The sequence below is a fragment of the Neovison vison genome, chromosome 5, assembly GCF_020171115.1.
Source record: "Neovison vison isolate M4711 chromosome 5, ASM_NN_V1, whole genome shotgun sequence".
NCBI classification, from domain to species: Eukaryota; Metazoa; Chordata; class Mammalia; order Carnivora; family Mustelidae; genus Neogale; species Neogale vison.
The window spans coordinates 28,372,056-28,387,724 of NC_058095.1; the positions used below are offsets into that span (position 1 = coordinate 28,372,056).

The window sequence follows — 15,669 nt, forward strand, 5'->3', positions numbered from 1 at the left end:
AAAAAGGAAAAAAAAATGGACAGATCCAGAGAAGGCAAGACAAGCTCAAGGTCACACAGCTTGTCAGTGGAGAGAGCCACCTTCATGCTGGAGTCAGAGTTCTGACAAGACCTCATCAGGCTCCTCAGCTTCACAGCTAAGAACAGACACTCAAGTGACTTCCTGGGCAGAGAGTGGCCAGAAGCATACAGCAGCATTAAGGACCAGGACAGCCCAGGGGTCTGGGTTCAGCTCCCTTCCATCCCTAGCCAACTCTTCCCGTCTATCTCCTCTCACAGGCAGCTCACAAAAGCAGCCACAGGGCCAAAATCACAAGGTCCGGGACATAACTTTGGCCTCTGTGCACAAAACAAGCCTCAGAATCTTTGGGCTACCGCGCTGTTCATTCACTCCATGTCAAACACAGGCCCTGAGAGCAACCTCAATGGTGTTGGCTGTTGAACTTCAGGGAAAGGGCAGCAGCCCAGAGATGCTGGTCTGGAACTCAGGAAGGTACCCACTCTGAGGCCCTGACACCCTGTGGCCGGGTCTCCCTGGGCTGGGCAGCTGGGAGGAACTGTCCATGGTAGGTACATAGAGGGAAGCGGGCAGAAGAAGGAGGGGATAGCTGTTCCTCCCTAGATCAGCTCCTGTTCCCCAACTTCACCAGTGGGCTGGGCCGAGCTGGCCCCGGCACAGGCTCCAGGGAGAATGCAGCTCCTGCCTTCACAGCCTTCCTCGGCCCAGCTAACATTCCCAAGGTTTTTCATTCAGAGAAATACCTCCCTGCTGCTAAGAGGCTGGTGACTGGAGCATTAGAGCTGGGAGAGGGCTGACCTGAGTACCTAGCTCAGGGCCAAGTCCCTCCCTTGCCCTGGCCGCACTACGTGGCATAATCGGGGTGGAGTATGGCAGATTAGTGAGTTAACAGGCTGGTGAGGGAGGTGAGGCCACTGGGACTCCAGCAGCTTCCCCCACTCCTCCGGTCTCCCCCAGGGGTGGAGGTCAATTCTATTACCTCTACTCCGGGGCCACTGCCATCCTTTCCCTCCAGGGCCACCCCCATCCTTTCCCCAAGTTCAGTGCCACTTTCCCAGCTCCAAGGAACTGAGGGTGGGCAGGGCTAGGACCCCTGGGTCCCCAGGACCAGCAGGCAGGCAGGAGAGGGGAGTGCAGGGCCACAGGGGAAGGTGGAGCACGCAGCAGGTGACACTGTTCCAGAGGCCTCATTAATCACCTCTCCAGCCCCCAGCTCTGCAGTGGCAAGACCATATTAGATTTTAAATTGGAAAGCAGAGAACATGGCAGTTAGCGGGGAGCTCCCTCTACCCTGGGCCCCTGGTCACAGCCTTAAGGGAGAAAGGGTGCAGTGGGAAGAAGGGAAGAGAGCCACTTCACTGCAGTCCAGAGTCCTGTCTCCCCATACCCCCGCACCACTGCCCCCTACTGAGCCCACGTACCCAGACCCTAGAGTTGTCCAGGCCACATGGTCCTGGAAAGAGTCAGGTTAGGGTCCAAGAAGGGGGCAGAGTAAAAAGGAGGGAGCACAGTGGCCATCTTGGGGAAAAATGCATCCTTTCTGGGAGCTAGTGCCTTTTGGAGCTTGAGGACTATAGGAAGCCAGCCATGTTCTAGGGTGTGCCATCCATGGGCAAGGACAAATAGTAATGACTTACAGCCCATGCTGTGTTTGGACCTGCATACACACACTCACATATACCCCTATACACTCATACACGCATACACAAGCAGCAACCCAGTGTGGTAGAAGTTTCAAGCCCAGACTGGGGAACAGGCAGACCCAGTTCAAACCCCTCATTCGCCAGTTTCTTCCACTATGAACTGGGATGATTTACTTTGCTTCTTAGCCTTGGTTCTTTCATATGTAAAGCGGAAAATACTGATTCCAAGCATGAAAGGCTGATGCTCCAGTGGGGGAAGACAGCTCTCTCGAAGGTCCTCACCTGTCCATAGAGGGTGCTCAGTAACTGTGAGGCCATGGCCTCAAGGTCAGCCAGCTGCTCTGGGGCTGCCCAGGGAGCCCTGGGGAGGGGCATGCCAGGCTCCCTACCCCCTGTGCTAATGACTGGACAGGGAGTTGCGGCAAGCCAACAAAGCACAAGAGGACATTGTCACTGGACATTCACACACCCTGGTCCCATCCTGGACTGTATCCCAAGAGACCAAGGCTTCCTGGCTTTTGGCCACCCACAAAGCCCTCCTAAACTGGTTTTATCTGTATTTCCAAAATTGCCCATCAAACACCCCACTCCTCAGAACACCAGTGCTCAGCCAAGGTTGGAAAGCCAACAGCATTGGTGGGTAGCACTCATCCTCTCCAAAGGGTGAGTGGTGATAGGCCCAGCTCTCATAAGACCTTTTGGAAAATCTGAAGAAGCTCCAGGGCTCCTTGTCATTTCTCCCTGCCAACCCCAGTCCCCAGTTTTCTAAGCTTAAAGGAGGAGAGCAGAGACTGCCATGCCATCTTAACTCTTCTCCAGAACCCCAGCTCTAGACTCTTCCCTTTTGAGAGGTGGTGAAAACTATGGGAGGTAAGGTTAGGTTTGAGCTACTTTCCATTATGATAGCAATAACCACATGTGGCTATTTCAATGTAAGTTCGGTTACATGAAATACAATTTAAAATTCAGTCTCTGAGTCTCCCAAACCACATTTCAAGGGCCCAAATCATGTGTAGCTACTGGCTACCATATTGGACACACAGATATAAAATGTTTCCCCTCATCACAAAAAGTTCTGTTAGATAGCACTGCCCCAGGGCTGGATCACCCCTGGGTTTGAATCTGATATATTCAAATTAGTCATCTTGCAAACTATGCTCCCTGAGTCCCAGTTTCTCCATCTGTAAAATGGAATAATGAAAGTTCGTAACTCACAGAGTTATTGTGGGAATTGAACAAGTTAATGCTGGTAAAGCCCTTTGAATGCTGCTGGGCATGTGACAGATTTTCAATCAACAGTAACATTCCATATTTTTTAAAAGATTTTATTTATTTATTTCACAGAGAGAGAGAGATCACAAGTAGGCAGAGAGGCAGGCAGAGAGAGGGGGGAAGCAGGCTCCATGCTGAGCAGAGAGCCCGATGCAGGGCTTGATCCCAGGACCCTGGGATCATGACCTGAGCTGAAGGCAGAGGCTTTAAACCCACTGAACCACCCAGGCACCCCAACATTCCATATTTTTATTTACAAAGTCCTCTTAGGCTCAGTGGATCTTGGGAGGTGAGATCTGCCAGGGTCCTCGGATACTTCTCCCATTTTACCAGTGGGGAGATGGAGACTCGGGTTTGGGAAGCGATTTGTGCAGGGGACCCCAGCCTGTTAGGGACTGGACCAGGACCAGGTGGGCTGACTCCTCGCTGGTGGTCTCTACTTACCCCCACACCTGCTCTCTCCATCTAGCAAGAAGACCCCAACCTTGAGATGCCAAAGCCTAGGGTTATCCACCACCCCAACACACGATGCTGGGAGACAAATCTACCCCTGGCAGCTTAGGAAGTAGTGAGATTTCTGTCCCCAGAGGTATGCCCACAGATGGTACACAGCCCCAGAAGTTTTAGAGAGTTTATTCTTCAGAGCGGTTGGGCAAGATGTTCCCTGAGCCCCAGCATCTTGACCCCCAGCCCTGCTCCAAGTTTGCTGCATCACCTGGGAAAGCCCTTTGGACTCAGGTTCCTCTTGTGTTAATGAGGGAGGGATGTTCACAAAGGCTATGTGGGCTCAGATTCTGGGGATCAGTGTCTTCCCTGCCTGGGGCCTGGCCAAGAAGGGGTGCCTCTATTCATATCTGCACTCCAGATTTTACTGGACTGCCAGGGGCTGACCAAGAGAGGGTAGTAGAAGGGTGTGATGAGAAGGTGAACGGTGGCAGAGAAGAAGAGGGTGGTCTGGGACTGGGTGGCCCACTAGCTTGTGTTAGCAGACACTCTTCCTTAATTGCCAGTTGGGGCTGTGCTGGGGAACTGCCAAGGGATGGCTGCCCATCTTTTCCCTGTAGGACCCGCCCCTGCCCGCCTCTGCCCTCCCCTGCCCACCCCTGCTGGACAAGAGCCAGGCACTTTGGGGAGAAGGGAGCCTTCCAAGTATGCAGACAGGCAGCATCCTTGAGCCCACCCTTCACTGTGCCAAGCACCAGGGGTCAGCATTTGTGGGCAGAGATGTGGGAAGAAAGAGGCCTTGTGCTGGACCCTTGCTCACAGACCCAATCAGTACATGTGCGGAGCATCCCCCACCAGGAAGTCCCCCCCCAGGAGGTCAGAGGTGCTATTGTGACCCATTTGGCCAGCACCGATGGCTCCCCAGAAGGGGGATAGGAGCTGGGCCTAGTAGGATGGGGAGGGTTTGAAGAGACAAAGGAAGAGTGAGCAAATGGGGCAGAAGGAAGAAGGCACCTGTGCTAGCTGAGAAGGTCCCTTTGAGTGTATCTCTGTGTCTGCTCTAACCACTGTCCCCATGGGAAACCATGGAGACTTCCTTCCCCATCGCCCCAAGCTGTGAGGCTCCCATGACAAGTGCCCTAAGGTAGTGGGGCCAGGCTGCTGGAAAGACAGTCCGGAGGCCCCAGGGAGAGAGTGGACAGAGATGAGCTATGGAACTGTCCAGCTCGGGGTTCCAGTCATTAGACGCGAGACCTTAGATGTGTTACTTAACCACTCTGGACTTGGGAGTCTTTATCTCTGGGGATAATGACACAAACCTCCTTAGAGGAAGGGGAGGAGGAGCGTGGCACATGAAGGTACTGGGTCAACACTGAGTCCTGGCAGCTGTCCGGATCTAGATGAGGCCGAATGTGTCCATTCAGGCTCTGCCGTGTCTTCTGGGTGACCTTGGAGAACCACACTCCAGCTCTGGGCCTCAGTTTCCCCATTTGTCACATGGGGTTTATATCGCCTTTCCTGTTAATACAAGTAATCAGACAGCAGAAAACCGACCTCCGATGTGGGGATAGTGGCTGTAAATACCACAGGAGCACATAGAATCAGATCAGAAGCCTCCTGAACTGGACCTCAGGCCTCAGGGGCCCTATGTGGCCCTGCTAGTTTCTAGCTGGGGTCTCTTATTTCAGGCGGCAGGCCTGGGCCCCGTAGTACTGTCACTATGGAGACCAGGCTGCAGCTCTGGGGGCCCAGGCTCTCTCACTCTCCGGACCTCTCTTCCCTCCCTTGGGCTCTGGGATAATGAGGGTCTGCAGGGGCCAGGCCCTCACTAATCCCCTATTAAAACTTGAAAGGGGCCAGGGAACCTCCAGAATAAACTCATTAACTTTTATGGGATAATAAATGTATCCCATTAAATTCTCATTCTTATGCTGGGCCAGCTTAACCTCCAGAACCCAGAGGGGTGGGCTCCCTGCCCACTGTATCCCCAGGCACCCCTGTATACCCACCTGCTGTCAAGCTCCCCCCTCCCCCACAACCCCAGCTGGGAGCCACTGCTACCACAAAGAAGGGATCGAGGCTGACCTCAGCTCAGAACTCTGGGCTCCCCTCCCTGTGCCCTCTTTGGCTTCCTCCTTAGGAGGCCAGCAACTGTGGCCCTCTGCAGGAACTACCGGAGTGACAGGGGCCCCTTCTGCCCTTGCAGAGAACCGGATGGGGCTGGCAGATGGGAGCAGAGGCCTGTCTCTAGATGGCCCTCACCAAACCCAGACGTCACCACTCCACAGAGGGAGAAACCGAGGCCCAAGTGGGCGGCCCCCTGCCCAGGTCACAGAGGCAGTGAGGCATATGGATTTGGGATTGGAACCTGAAGTTTTCCAGCTGGCTGGTGCAGAAAGATTTGCAGAAACAATAGCACCAATTGGGGCAGCCCAGCTGGTCCTGAGGGGGCATCTGGAGTCTGTTCCAGGCATGCAGCAGGTGCTCCAGGCAGGGCCACTCCACTGTGACCCCAATCCTTCCATCACTCCCTCCACAGACCAATTCCACAGCCCACCAGCACTGTAAACCCTCGGCAGCCTCCTGGGCCTCAGCGCGCCTCAGTTTCCCCATCTATAAGACAAGGACGATAATGCCTACCTGGTTGGATGCTGTGAAGAAAAGTCCCCAGTCTTTCCAGCTTCCCCTAAGCAGAGGCTAGACAACTCCTCACCCCGCCCCCCACATCCAATCAGAGGCTGCCCGGTGTGGATCACCCGACTCCCATCTCTCCCCTTACCAAGCTGGGCCCTGGGGAGGAACAGCCAGGGCAGGTGGCCTTCCCCGGGAGGCCCAGTTTGGGCCTGGGGAAGGGGAGGGGCCTCCAATCCCAAGAGGGGCCACGGTTGGGGGGTGGGGGTGGCACGGGCTGGGAGGCGGGAGCGGGAGAGAATCCACCGGGGAGGCATCCTGAATGGCTCATTAGTGCCGATGAAAGCCTTTTTTCATTTCGTCTAAATACTTTAAACAGGGCTCCCTCCGATGTCTATTTGCATAGCTTAAGAGCTAATGCGGGGGGAGGGCCCAGGCGGCGGCAGGGCCACGCCGGGGCGGGGGGCTGCCGGGGAGTTCCGGGGCTCCTCCGGGGTGGGGATGGCGGTGGCGGGGAGGAAAGGGGTGTTTCCCCGGACCCACCCCTCATAAAGGAAGGGGCCCCAGGCCCTGCATCCCTCCTGGAGACGAGGAGAGAGGAGCAGCCCTGGGAGTGCTTTTGGACCTTCCTGCACCAGCAGAGCAGACAGGTGGGGGGACCTTGGGGGAACCCGTCCCTGTCCTACACGGGGGCCTTAGACGCAGCTGCCCTTTGCTTGACAGAGGCAGTAATATCCTCATTTAAAGATGAGGATGCTGGCACGCTCAGTGTCAACACATTCTCTCCGACAGCAGAGGCCTCATCTAGAGCTGTCCTCTCCCCACCCCAGGCCTGCCTCAATGTTGCCCCAATGGGGGGGGGGCGCTGCCCGTCCTTTTGAGTCCCTGTAGCCTCAAAAGCTCTGAGAGGCAGCTTTCCTGGGCTGACATTTGAACACAGGGGTGCCTGCCCCTGCCCCTGCCAGGAGAAACTAGTGTTAAGGGTTTCTGATTTGGGGTCCAGACTCAGATGTGGTTTGGGCACTGGGTGGGTGCTCTCTGGGTCCCAGCCAGGAGGCTTCCTGAGAGTCCAGATCAGCTCAGGCTCGACTCAGGTTCCAGATACTAGAAATTCTGACCCCAGCTCTACTTCCAGATTGCATGAGACCTTGGACAAGTCTATTCTCTCTCTGAGCCTTAGTCACTCAGGCTGGCTAGGGGGGGTTCTCTACTGGACAGCTCCTCTCTCCTCCTGTGAAACAGGCTAGCATCCTGGGAAGACTAAGCAAAGGTTCAAACCCCAGCTCCACCACTGTATGACCCAACGAGTCCTTACCCCACCTATCTGGGCTTCAGGTTTTTTGTAATTCCCATCTCCAGAGTTGCAATGTCAATGATATAATACAAGATCTGAGAACAGTCTGACTGAGCATGTGGGTCCCTGCCATCCCTTTCACTATGCCCAACATCACACGCTCCCTCTCTGTTAATCTCTGTACCTTTGAACTCAGCGCCAGCGGAGAACCTAGGGAGCCTGGTGGCAGGAGGGCAGGTCACAGGGCCTCAAGCTTCCATCAGAGTCACCCAAGATATCCAGAGATGCCCTGTCCCCAGAAATGGCTTGTCTCCTGGAGATTATCTTACCCTCTCTGACAGTGGGTAGCACCCTCCGGGACCAAGTGGCAGCTGATTACGGAATCAATTTGCTCCTTTGATATGCTATCTCGATCCCATTTAACCAAGAGCTCAGTCCCCCCAGATAACACAGTCAGTGCAATTGACAGTGACACGGGAGGTGCCCATTAGCTCTGCTCCATTGCCCAGCACCCACCTGGCAGCCAGCGGGAGGAGCTCTGCCCGCTGCGCTGCCTTCCTGAGGCAGAGGATCTCCTTGCCCTCCCTCCCCCAGGGAAGAATCTCACAGGTACCTACCCTGGGAGCCACAGGCCACATCTCTTAGGGGGCAATCCTGGAAAGAGACACTTGGTCTTCAGTCTATGCGATGAGAAAGGCTCCTCTTCCTTGTACTAGGCTAAGATCAGTCTCCATTCACCTGGCAAAGACCGTGTGACATCTGGGAGGTGGGCAAAGAGAGGAACCATGTCCTGGCATGTCATAGCCACTGCTCAGACCCTCTATCGATGACTCAAATGAATGATGCGGGGCCACTGGCAGATCATGTGCTCCAGGGGGTATGAGCCTTCCTGGGCGCTGTGTTGTTGGTGACTGGCACAGAATGCCAAGGCACAGATGGGCTGCTTTGGTGGGCATCTCAGGAGATGCAATTGGTCCTGTTTTCTTGGTGCTTTGGGGCATCAAGACCCCTCTGACCCAAAGCAATGGAGAGCCAGCCCTCTGACCTCCACCCACCTCTCCTACCCCATCTCTTCCCTCCTCCCCTTTGTCTGACACATCAGAGCTGCTATGGACTCCTGAACAGAATGTAGGCCATCTGCCACTTCCTTGTGCCTGCCAATCCATGGGGTGGGTGTGAGTCTGTGAAATGACAGCCCCACCATCAGACATTCAGAGTAACCAACCTTCTTCTTGCAAACTGTTAATGCCCTGGCTGTGTCTCCCGTCAAGTGCTCATGCAGCCATTTTGAGAGCTGTTAGGATCAGAATCCCCTCCCAGCCTTCTCAGGCAGGCAAAATTCTACAGGAGCTGAATCTGGAGCCAGCATCCATTGACCTTTTCCCGGCAGATGAGGAGCTGGAGAACCTAGTGGGCCACAAGCAGAATAGGCATCATCTGTCCAGATATGGGGTTGTAAAAGTCAAAATAATTAATGGCAGAGCAATCTGTACCTCGAACCAGCAAGAGCAAGTAAGTTTCATCTTCCAGAGCCTATCTAATTGATTGGTAGTGGCTGCTTGGATAATTGTGTTGAGAAGGATTCTGAAGTCCCATGTGGCTCAGCAAGAAATACCCAAAATTGGTTAACAGTGTCTGCCATGGATTAGGACTAACTATTCTATCCCTGCTTTGGCTAGTAACACAGGAAAGATAAAGGGGGGAGGGCGGAGAAAGAAAGATAATGGGAATTCAGAAAGATGTGTCAAATGAGGAAAAGAAGTAATATCAGTTAATCCTCAGTTAATCCTAAAAATGAAACCCTGTTTTACAGATGAGTAGACTAAGTTTCAGAGAGTTTAGGTTATTTGCTTGAGGTCACACAGCCCGGAAGTGGAATGGATTTGGGATTTGAAGCCACACAGGCTTTACTCTAGAGCTTGTCTCTTCCCGCCTCTATTCACATCAGTGTTCTAAAAGGATTTAAAAATAAAAAAAGATAAATGACTCTCTGAGAAGTGAGAGAAATAGGACATAATGGGACCCTAACAAAGATGTCGTGTACCCATGAGGGAATCTAAAACAAAACCCCAGGGCTCCTGGGTGGCTTAATCAGTTAAGTGTCTGCCTTCGGCTCGGGTCATGATCCTGGAGTCCCGGGATTGAGTCCCACATCAGGCTTCCTGCTTGGCAGGGAGTCTGATTCTCCTTCTTCCCTTCACGCCACCGGTATTCCCACTCTCTCTCTCAAATAAATAAATAAAATGAAGGAAAAAAATTGAAAATAAAACAAAAGCCCAAATATATGAAACGTTTCCTGAGACTAATGACCAGCAGCTTCACTGAGAATAGAAAATGAACTTGAATGACCTATAATCTCAGCAGAAAAGTCACTGTGGTGGGGCCTGGCCTTCTTGGTAAGGGTCTTACCTCAGGGCTTCCACTCACTGGTTGAAGCCACTTCCTTTCTTTGGCCTGTCTCTTCATCTATTAAATGAGACCCCGATTAGGTGTGGCAAATATTTCTCTCTCATGTCAGTCTAAGGTGGCAAGCATGGCTGCCCAGAGTGTTGTGTTGAGAAGGATTCTGAGGCCAAATCTGAGAAGAGCGGGAACTCATGGCAAGATAAATCAGTAACGTCTGTCTACCTCTGGTGTTGGAGGAGAAAGGATATCTCATGAGACATCCTAGAAATAGATGATATCATCTCATTCCCGGGTCTTGGATTCTAGAGCTCCTGTTCTCAACAGATCGTAGGGTCTCCTATGATTTGGATGGGCTGTGGTGCCCCTCCCTATGGGGGAGGGAGAGAATCTCTGATCATGCGTTACTATTTCAGGACTCTCCTCAGAGACCCCAACCACGGGGGACGGACAGGCCCCAGGCATCGAGGAGACAGACGGGGAGCTGACTCTGGCCCCCACACCTGAGCAGCCAGAACGAGGCGTCCACTTCGTCACAACAGCCCCTACGTTGAAGCTGCTCAACCACCACCCACTGCTCGAGGAATTCTTACAAGAAGGGCTGGAGGGTGGCGAGGAGGGTCTGAGGCCAGCACTGCCTTTCCAGCCTGACCCACCAACACCGTTCACCCCGAGTCCCCTTCCCCGCCTGACCAACCAGGACAGCCGCCCTGTCTTCACCAGCCCCACTCCGGCCATGGCTGCAGCTCCCACTCACCCCCAGGCCAGAGAAAGACCCTGGAGCCGGGAGTCTGAGCCCCCCATACTTCGTATCACGGCTCCCCTACCTCCTGTGCCCAGCCTGGGTTCTGGGGAAAGGCCCAATACTACACCCCCCAGCAGAGCCTGGACCCCGACCCAAGAGGGTCCTGGAGATATGGGCAGACCATGGGCTCCAGAGGTCAAGTCCCAGACCCTGGGGCTTGGGATGGAGGGAGCCATCACGACCTCCACGGCTTCAGGGGACGATGAGGAGACCACCACCACCATTGTCCCCACCACCATCACCACCGTCCAGCCACCAGGTCAGCTCCCCGCTGGCTTGGAGATCTGAAAATGGGTATGGGGGAACGGCGGGGCCCCTGTAGTCCTCTGCCCCTGTCACTATGCCAGCCTGCCTTGCCCTTTGGCACCAAGGGCCAGCCTGAAGTAGGCAAGTGGATGGGAACCAGATGGCCTGGGTTCAAATCCGGATCTGAAGCAATGACAACAGACCCTAGGAATTTTGCTGAACTTCGCTGAGACTCATCTGTAAAATGGTGATAAGACCCACCTCATTGAGCCACTGTGACAACTGAGATAAGATTGTACCTAGTAGGTGCTCAAAGGTGGTCCCCTTCTTTCAACAGGGAAATAGGTGCCCCAAGAGCTGGGCTTCACCACACACACACACACACACACACACACACACACACAGTGGTCAGTTTTAGTTGAACCAACATCCTCAGAGCTGGGCTTAGCCTTGTGTTTCCTCCTGCCTCCCAGGCCCTTGTAGCTGGAATTTCTCAGGCCCGGAGGGCTCTCTGGACTCTCCCATGGCCCCCAGCTCACCTACAGATGTCGGCCTGGACTGTTTCTACTACATTTCCGTCTACCCTGGCTACGGTGTAGAAATCAAGGTAAGCAACCTGGCTCCCACCAGGACAAAGCTGGGACTAGTGTGTTATTTTTCCAGAAAGGTGCTGGCCACTGGCGGAGGTGGGGATGCTCAGCGGCATGGTTGGCCTAGAGCTGGGGCTGGGCCTAAAACTTGGTCAGCTTCTGCCCTGTGCTCTAGAGAGGGAAGAGCTGCTGTTCCCAAGGGCTTCATCAGGAGCTCAGGAGAGTTTAAGGAGGGGCTCAACTCTTGGATGAGCAGAGGAGTGTGTGAGGGTCTGAATTTATGTGGTTGGGGGAGCATGAATGTAGGGCTCCATGGTTGGGCCTGAAAGAGCCAGGGGGCCTCATTGACTGACTTACGCACTCACTCATTCCTTCAGCAAATACTCCCTGAGTAGCTCCTCTGGGCCAGGCCCAGTGCTGGCTCCTGGGGTGCAGAGCTGGGGAAGATAGACATGGCACACCATCAGAGAGAACCATCTGGTGGGCAAGTCAGACCCACAGCCCCAGCTTCCTTCTCCCTGCCTCCCTGGGCCATCTCATCCCTCCCTTGGGATTAAGACTCTCTCTTGCTCCTCAACTCTGAGCCTGCAGGTCCTCGTGGATGTCCCAAAGGGTCTTCCACCTCCACGACCCTCAAAGCTAACTCTTCCCTTTTGCTCCCCTAAACCTGCTTGCCACTCCTGACCTCAGAGATGGACACCCCTACCCTTCGGAAACAGGGAGCAGGGCCGCCACCATGAAATGTGGATGGCTCCTGGAGGCCAACTTGGCCCCTCTTTCTTCCTCTTCCCTGAGTCCCATCAACTGGTGTCTCCATTCTATCATGACACTCCCCAAAACTCAGATCTGCCGGCTTCTCCTGTCCATCCCACCACCACCATGTGGTCCAGCCTCCATTATCCCTCCCCCAGGTGAAGCAGTGGCTGCCTTACTGGTCACCCCACTCTTGCCTCCCCCCACTGTCCTCCCTCTCCACTGCAGTCACTTTTCTTTTATTGTCTTTTTTTTTTTTTTTAATTATATAAGTAAGCTCTTCCGCCCAACGCGGCACTTGAACTCATGACCGCAAGATCAAGAGTCGCATGTTCTACAGACTGAGCCAGCCAGGCGCCCCTCCACTGCAGTCATTTTCCCATATGAAGACAGTCTTCCCCTCCACGCCTCCCCAGAGGCCTCTGAATGGAGGCCAGTCCTTCCAGCCCATGTCCAACCACTCCCTCCCTCATTGTCTCCCTGACCCTTTGCACTGACCAGCTAGCTGGATGGGCCAAGGTTGCTTTCCCCGCAAGCCCCAATGATACGTGCTGGTCCCTCTGCCCAGAAGTGTCATCCTCTTATCCCTTTCTGGGACTCACTCTCGGTGTCACTTTCTCGGGGACTTCTCTCCTGATGCCCCATCCTATGAGTCTGTTAATAGCTGGCCACATCCCCAGCCAGACTGTGGGCTCCTTGAGGAGTACCCTGAGTGGGGGCCCAGAATGGGGTCTCCGTGGACTGGCTGAATGAATGCACAGATGGTTGGAGGAAGGAAGGAAAGAGGTAACAGCGGCCTGAGTATGGAGAAAGAATGGAGGTAGAGGCGGGCATTCGGCCCAGCTGAGAGTATCAGGCAAGTGACTGAGAACAGAGGGAAGGGGGCAGAGGAGGAGTCTGGGAAACAGGGCAGTGCTGGCCGCTCCTAGCTCTCAGCCTGCTCCCTACCCGTCCCTATGCTCCCCACCCATCCCTAGACCCCTGGATCTGGGCCTGGAGCCAGCTACGCCTGTCCTGGGGATGTCAAGGCCAGGTCTCTGAGTCAGGCCCAGAGGAAGGGGAACCCTCTCCCCCCACCAGTGGGCCCCTCCCCTTCTCTCTGTGACTGTTTGCTCCTGCTCTGCCAAGCCCTGGGCCCCTTGCTCTGGGCTGACAGGGAGGGTAATTAGGAGCCTCCGCCACCCCCCCCCCAAGCCATTAGCACTCAGTGCCGCTTAATTAAGGTAATTAATGTAAAATCATCACCTAATGAGAGGTGGCACCGGCTGTGGCTCACCGGGTAGAAGGCACCAGCTGCAGGTGTGGGGAAGGGGGTGGGAAGGGGCAGATGCCAGGCTGAGGGCCCTCCTGCCAGCCTGAGCTGGCATCACCTGCCCCCCAAGGCTGCCATTCCCACTGAAGCCCCCTGAGCCAGGCTGGGCCCGGTCTAGGTCCTCTCCATAAAGAGGCAAGATGCTGGCTCTGTGGGCTCCAGCCCTGGCCCCGGGCATGAACCCCACCCTGCTTGCCCCCCACCATAAGCCCTGTGTCTGTTGTCGTCTGGGGCTGCCACATTTTTTTTTTTCCCATCAGAATGCAAAAGCTGTTACCAGGCAACCCTGAGATGAAGACCTGTCACAGCCCGGGATGGCGGTCTGGAAATGTGGCAGCCAGACGCTGGCACCGCCCTCCACCCCACCACCGTGGGGCAGAGTCCTTGAGGGATCCAGTTGGCCCTGATGGCCAGAATTAAGAGTCTGAGAGCATGGCAGGAAGGCCCGGGGGGGTGGGGAGGGGAGAAGGGACAGCATTAGCCAGTGCTGAAGCAAGGGTTACAGTTCATCTCCTTCGGGGGCCAGATCTGGAATCTCTGCTCCTCCTGGGCCTCCCAGCCACATCACCCAGTTCTCCTGGGGACCAGAAGAATTAATTACTGATCCTGCAGGCCGGTAAGAATGGAGAGTTGGGGAAACTGAGGCCAGCAAGGAAAGGCAACTCCCTAAGGTCACTCAGTGAACCATTAACTCACATTTTTTTGTTTGATGAATGACTTTGCTCTAGAAATATAAATGGAGAAATTATCACGTGGCAGGCTGTGTGCGGGGGCGCTGGACACAGTTCCTGGGGGAGATGGAAATCGGAAGCACTGACTGGAGAAGGCTCGGCACCATTGGGATGGAGTGGGAAGCAGGGGCATGGCAGGAATGCAGGGATAGGGCACACTTTTCACCCTGGAAGGCCTTCCGGAGGCCGTGATAGCCGCTCTGGGACCTGACAGAGGAGAGGTCAGCTGACATACCAGGACCAGGAAGCCATGGCTAAGGTGGTCTGGCTGTTGATGGTTCCCAGGACTGCATGGGACAGGTGACTTTCATTGCATGCGAGCAAGAGGTGAACTTAGGTGTTTCCAGATCGCCCTCCTGCCAGAGGCTAGGCCTGAAAACAGTGGCTGGTCTCCCTGGGCAGTGGGGAATGGAATGGGTGAGGTGGCTGGCAGGCTGAGAAGGTGCCCGTGGCCTCTTCAGACTTGGGGAAAGACTTGTGGCTTCCCTCCATTGTGGGTGAGCCCTGGCCTGCCCCTCCTCGAGTTCACAGGTACGGTTCAGGGCAGGTGGAAGGGATGGAATCCAGGCAGGGGTGGGCGGGCGAAACCATGGGAGGAGAGAAGCATGTGAAGGACCCACAGCTCACATCCCTGACACCATGCTGGGCCCCTGCCATGTGACCATAGCTCTGGCTAAAGTCTGGGGCCTCTTTTCATGAGGAACAGGCTCAGGGCTTCCAGAACTCCAAACTCCCCTGCTCTCCATGTCTTGGACTCCAGCCCCTGCCCCCACCTCCCTTCAGGATGCTGCACTGATCTGTGCACTATGGCCGAGGGTCTGAGCTGCCCAGAGGGAGGAGGCCATCTCAGGTCCTCCGTACACAGAGGAGGTTTACCTCTTTCAGCTGGGTTCAGGCACTGGGCTAGGCTCTCTTGAGAGGTCTAGAGAAGTCCCTTCAGGATGGCTGGATACCAGACCCTGGGCCCATGTGGGTGCCATCCCTTCTCCAGGCAGCCGGTCTCCCCTGAGGGCTCCAGGCCTTTCAAATGGGCCTGGCATGTGCATCTCATTGCACTTGGCATTTCAAGAGCCTTCTCACTGCCAGTCTCCATCTTGGCTTGACTGCTCTCTGTACCATCTGGAGCCTGGGCACAGCTGCCCATTATCCCCACCCTTGTGCCCCAGGTGGCCCCATTGGAACACAGCTCTCCCACGCCAGGCCAGCTGCCACTTTGATAGCCAGAACTCCAGGACCAGGCCTGATAGGGACACCAATAGGGTGGTGGGTCCATGGGGTGAGATTTCTGGGCAACCTCCTCTTTTCCGGCTTCTGGAAGGCTTGTCTGAGAGGAATTAGGGAGGTGCAGGCCGGTCTGGCCCCATGCATTGAGACCCCTCTCCCCTTCCCTAAAGCAGACTCTGTCCCATAAGGGTTTGTGGACAGGCACAGAGGCTGTCATGTGGGACTGGGATTCCAGCCCTGCCTCTGCAGCCTGTCCCTTGGTGACCAGCAAAGCCCCCAGCCTTCCCTGGAACTGTTTCCTTC

The 15,669-nt window shown here is 55.0% G+C and overlaps 1 protein-coding gene across 4 annotated transcripts in view; it reads left to right on the forward strand.

Moving 5' to 3' along the window:
- SEZ6 (seizure related 6 homolog) overlaps nt 1–15,669 on the forward strand; it is a 44,702-nt gene that overhangs the window by 11,253 nt on the left and 17,780 nt on the right. For all 4 annotated transcript variants that reach the window (XM_044248272.1, XM_044248273.1, XM_044248274.1 and 1 more), the window contains exons 2-3: nt 10,122–10,769; nt 11,230–11,363. In XM_044248272.1, the coding sequence (XP_044104207.1) occupies nt 10,122–10,769; nt 11,230–11,363 (782 nt within the window). The remainder of the gene's footprint in view (nt 1–10,121; nt 10,770–11,229; nt 11,364–15,669) is intronic.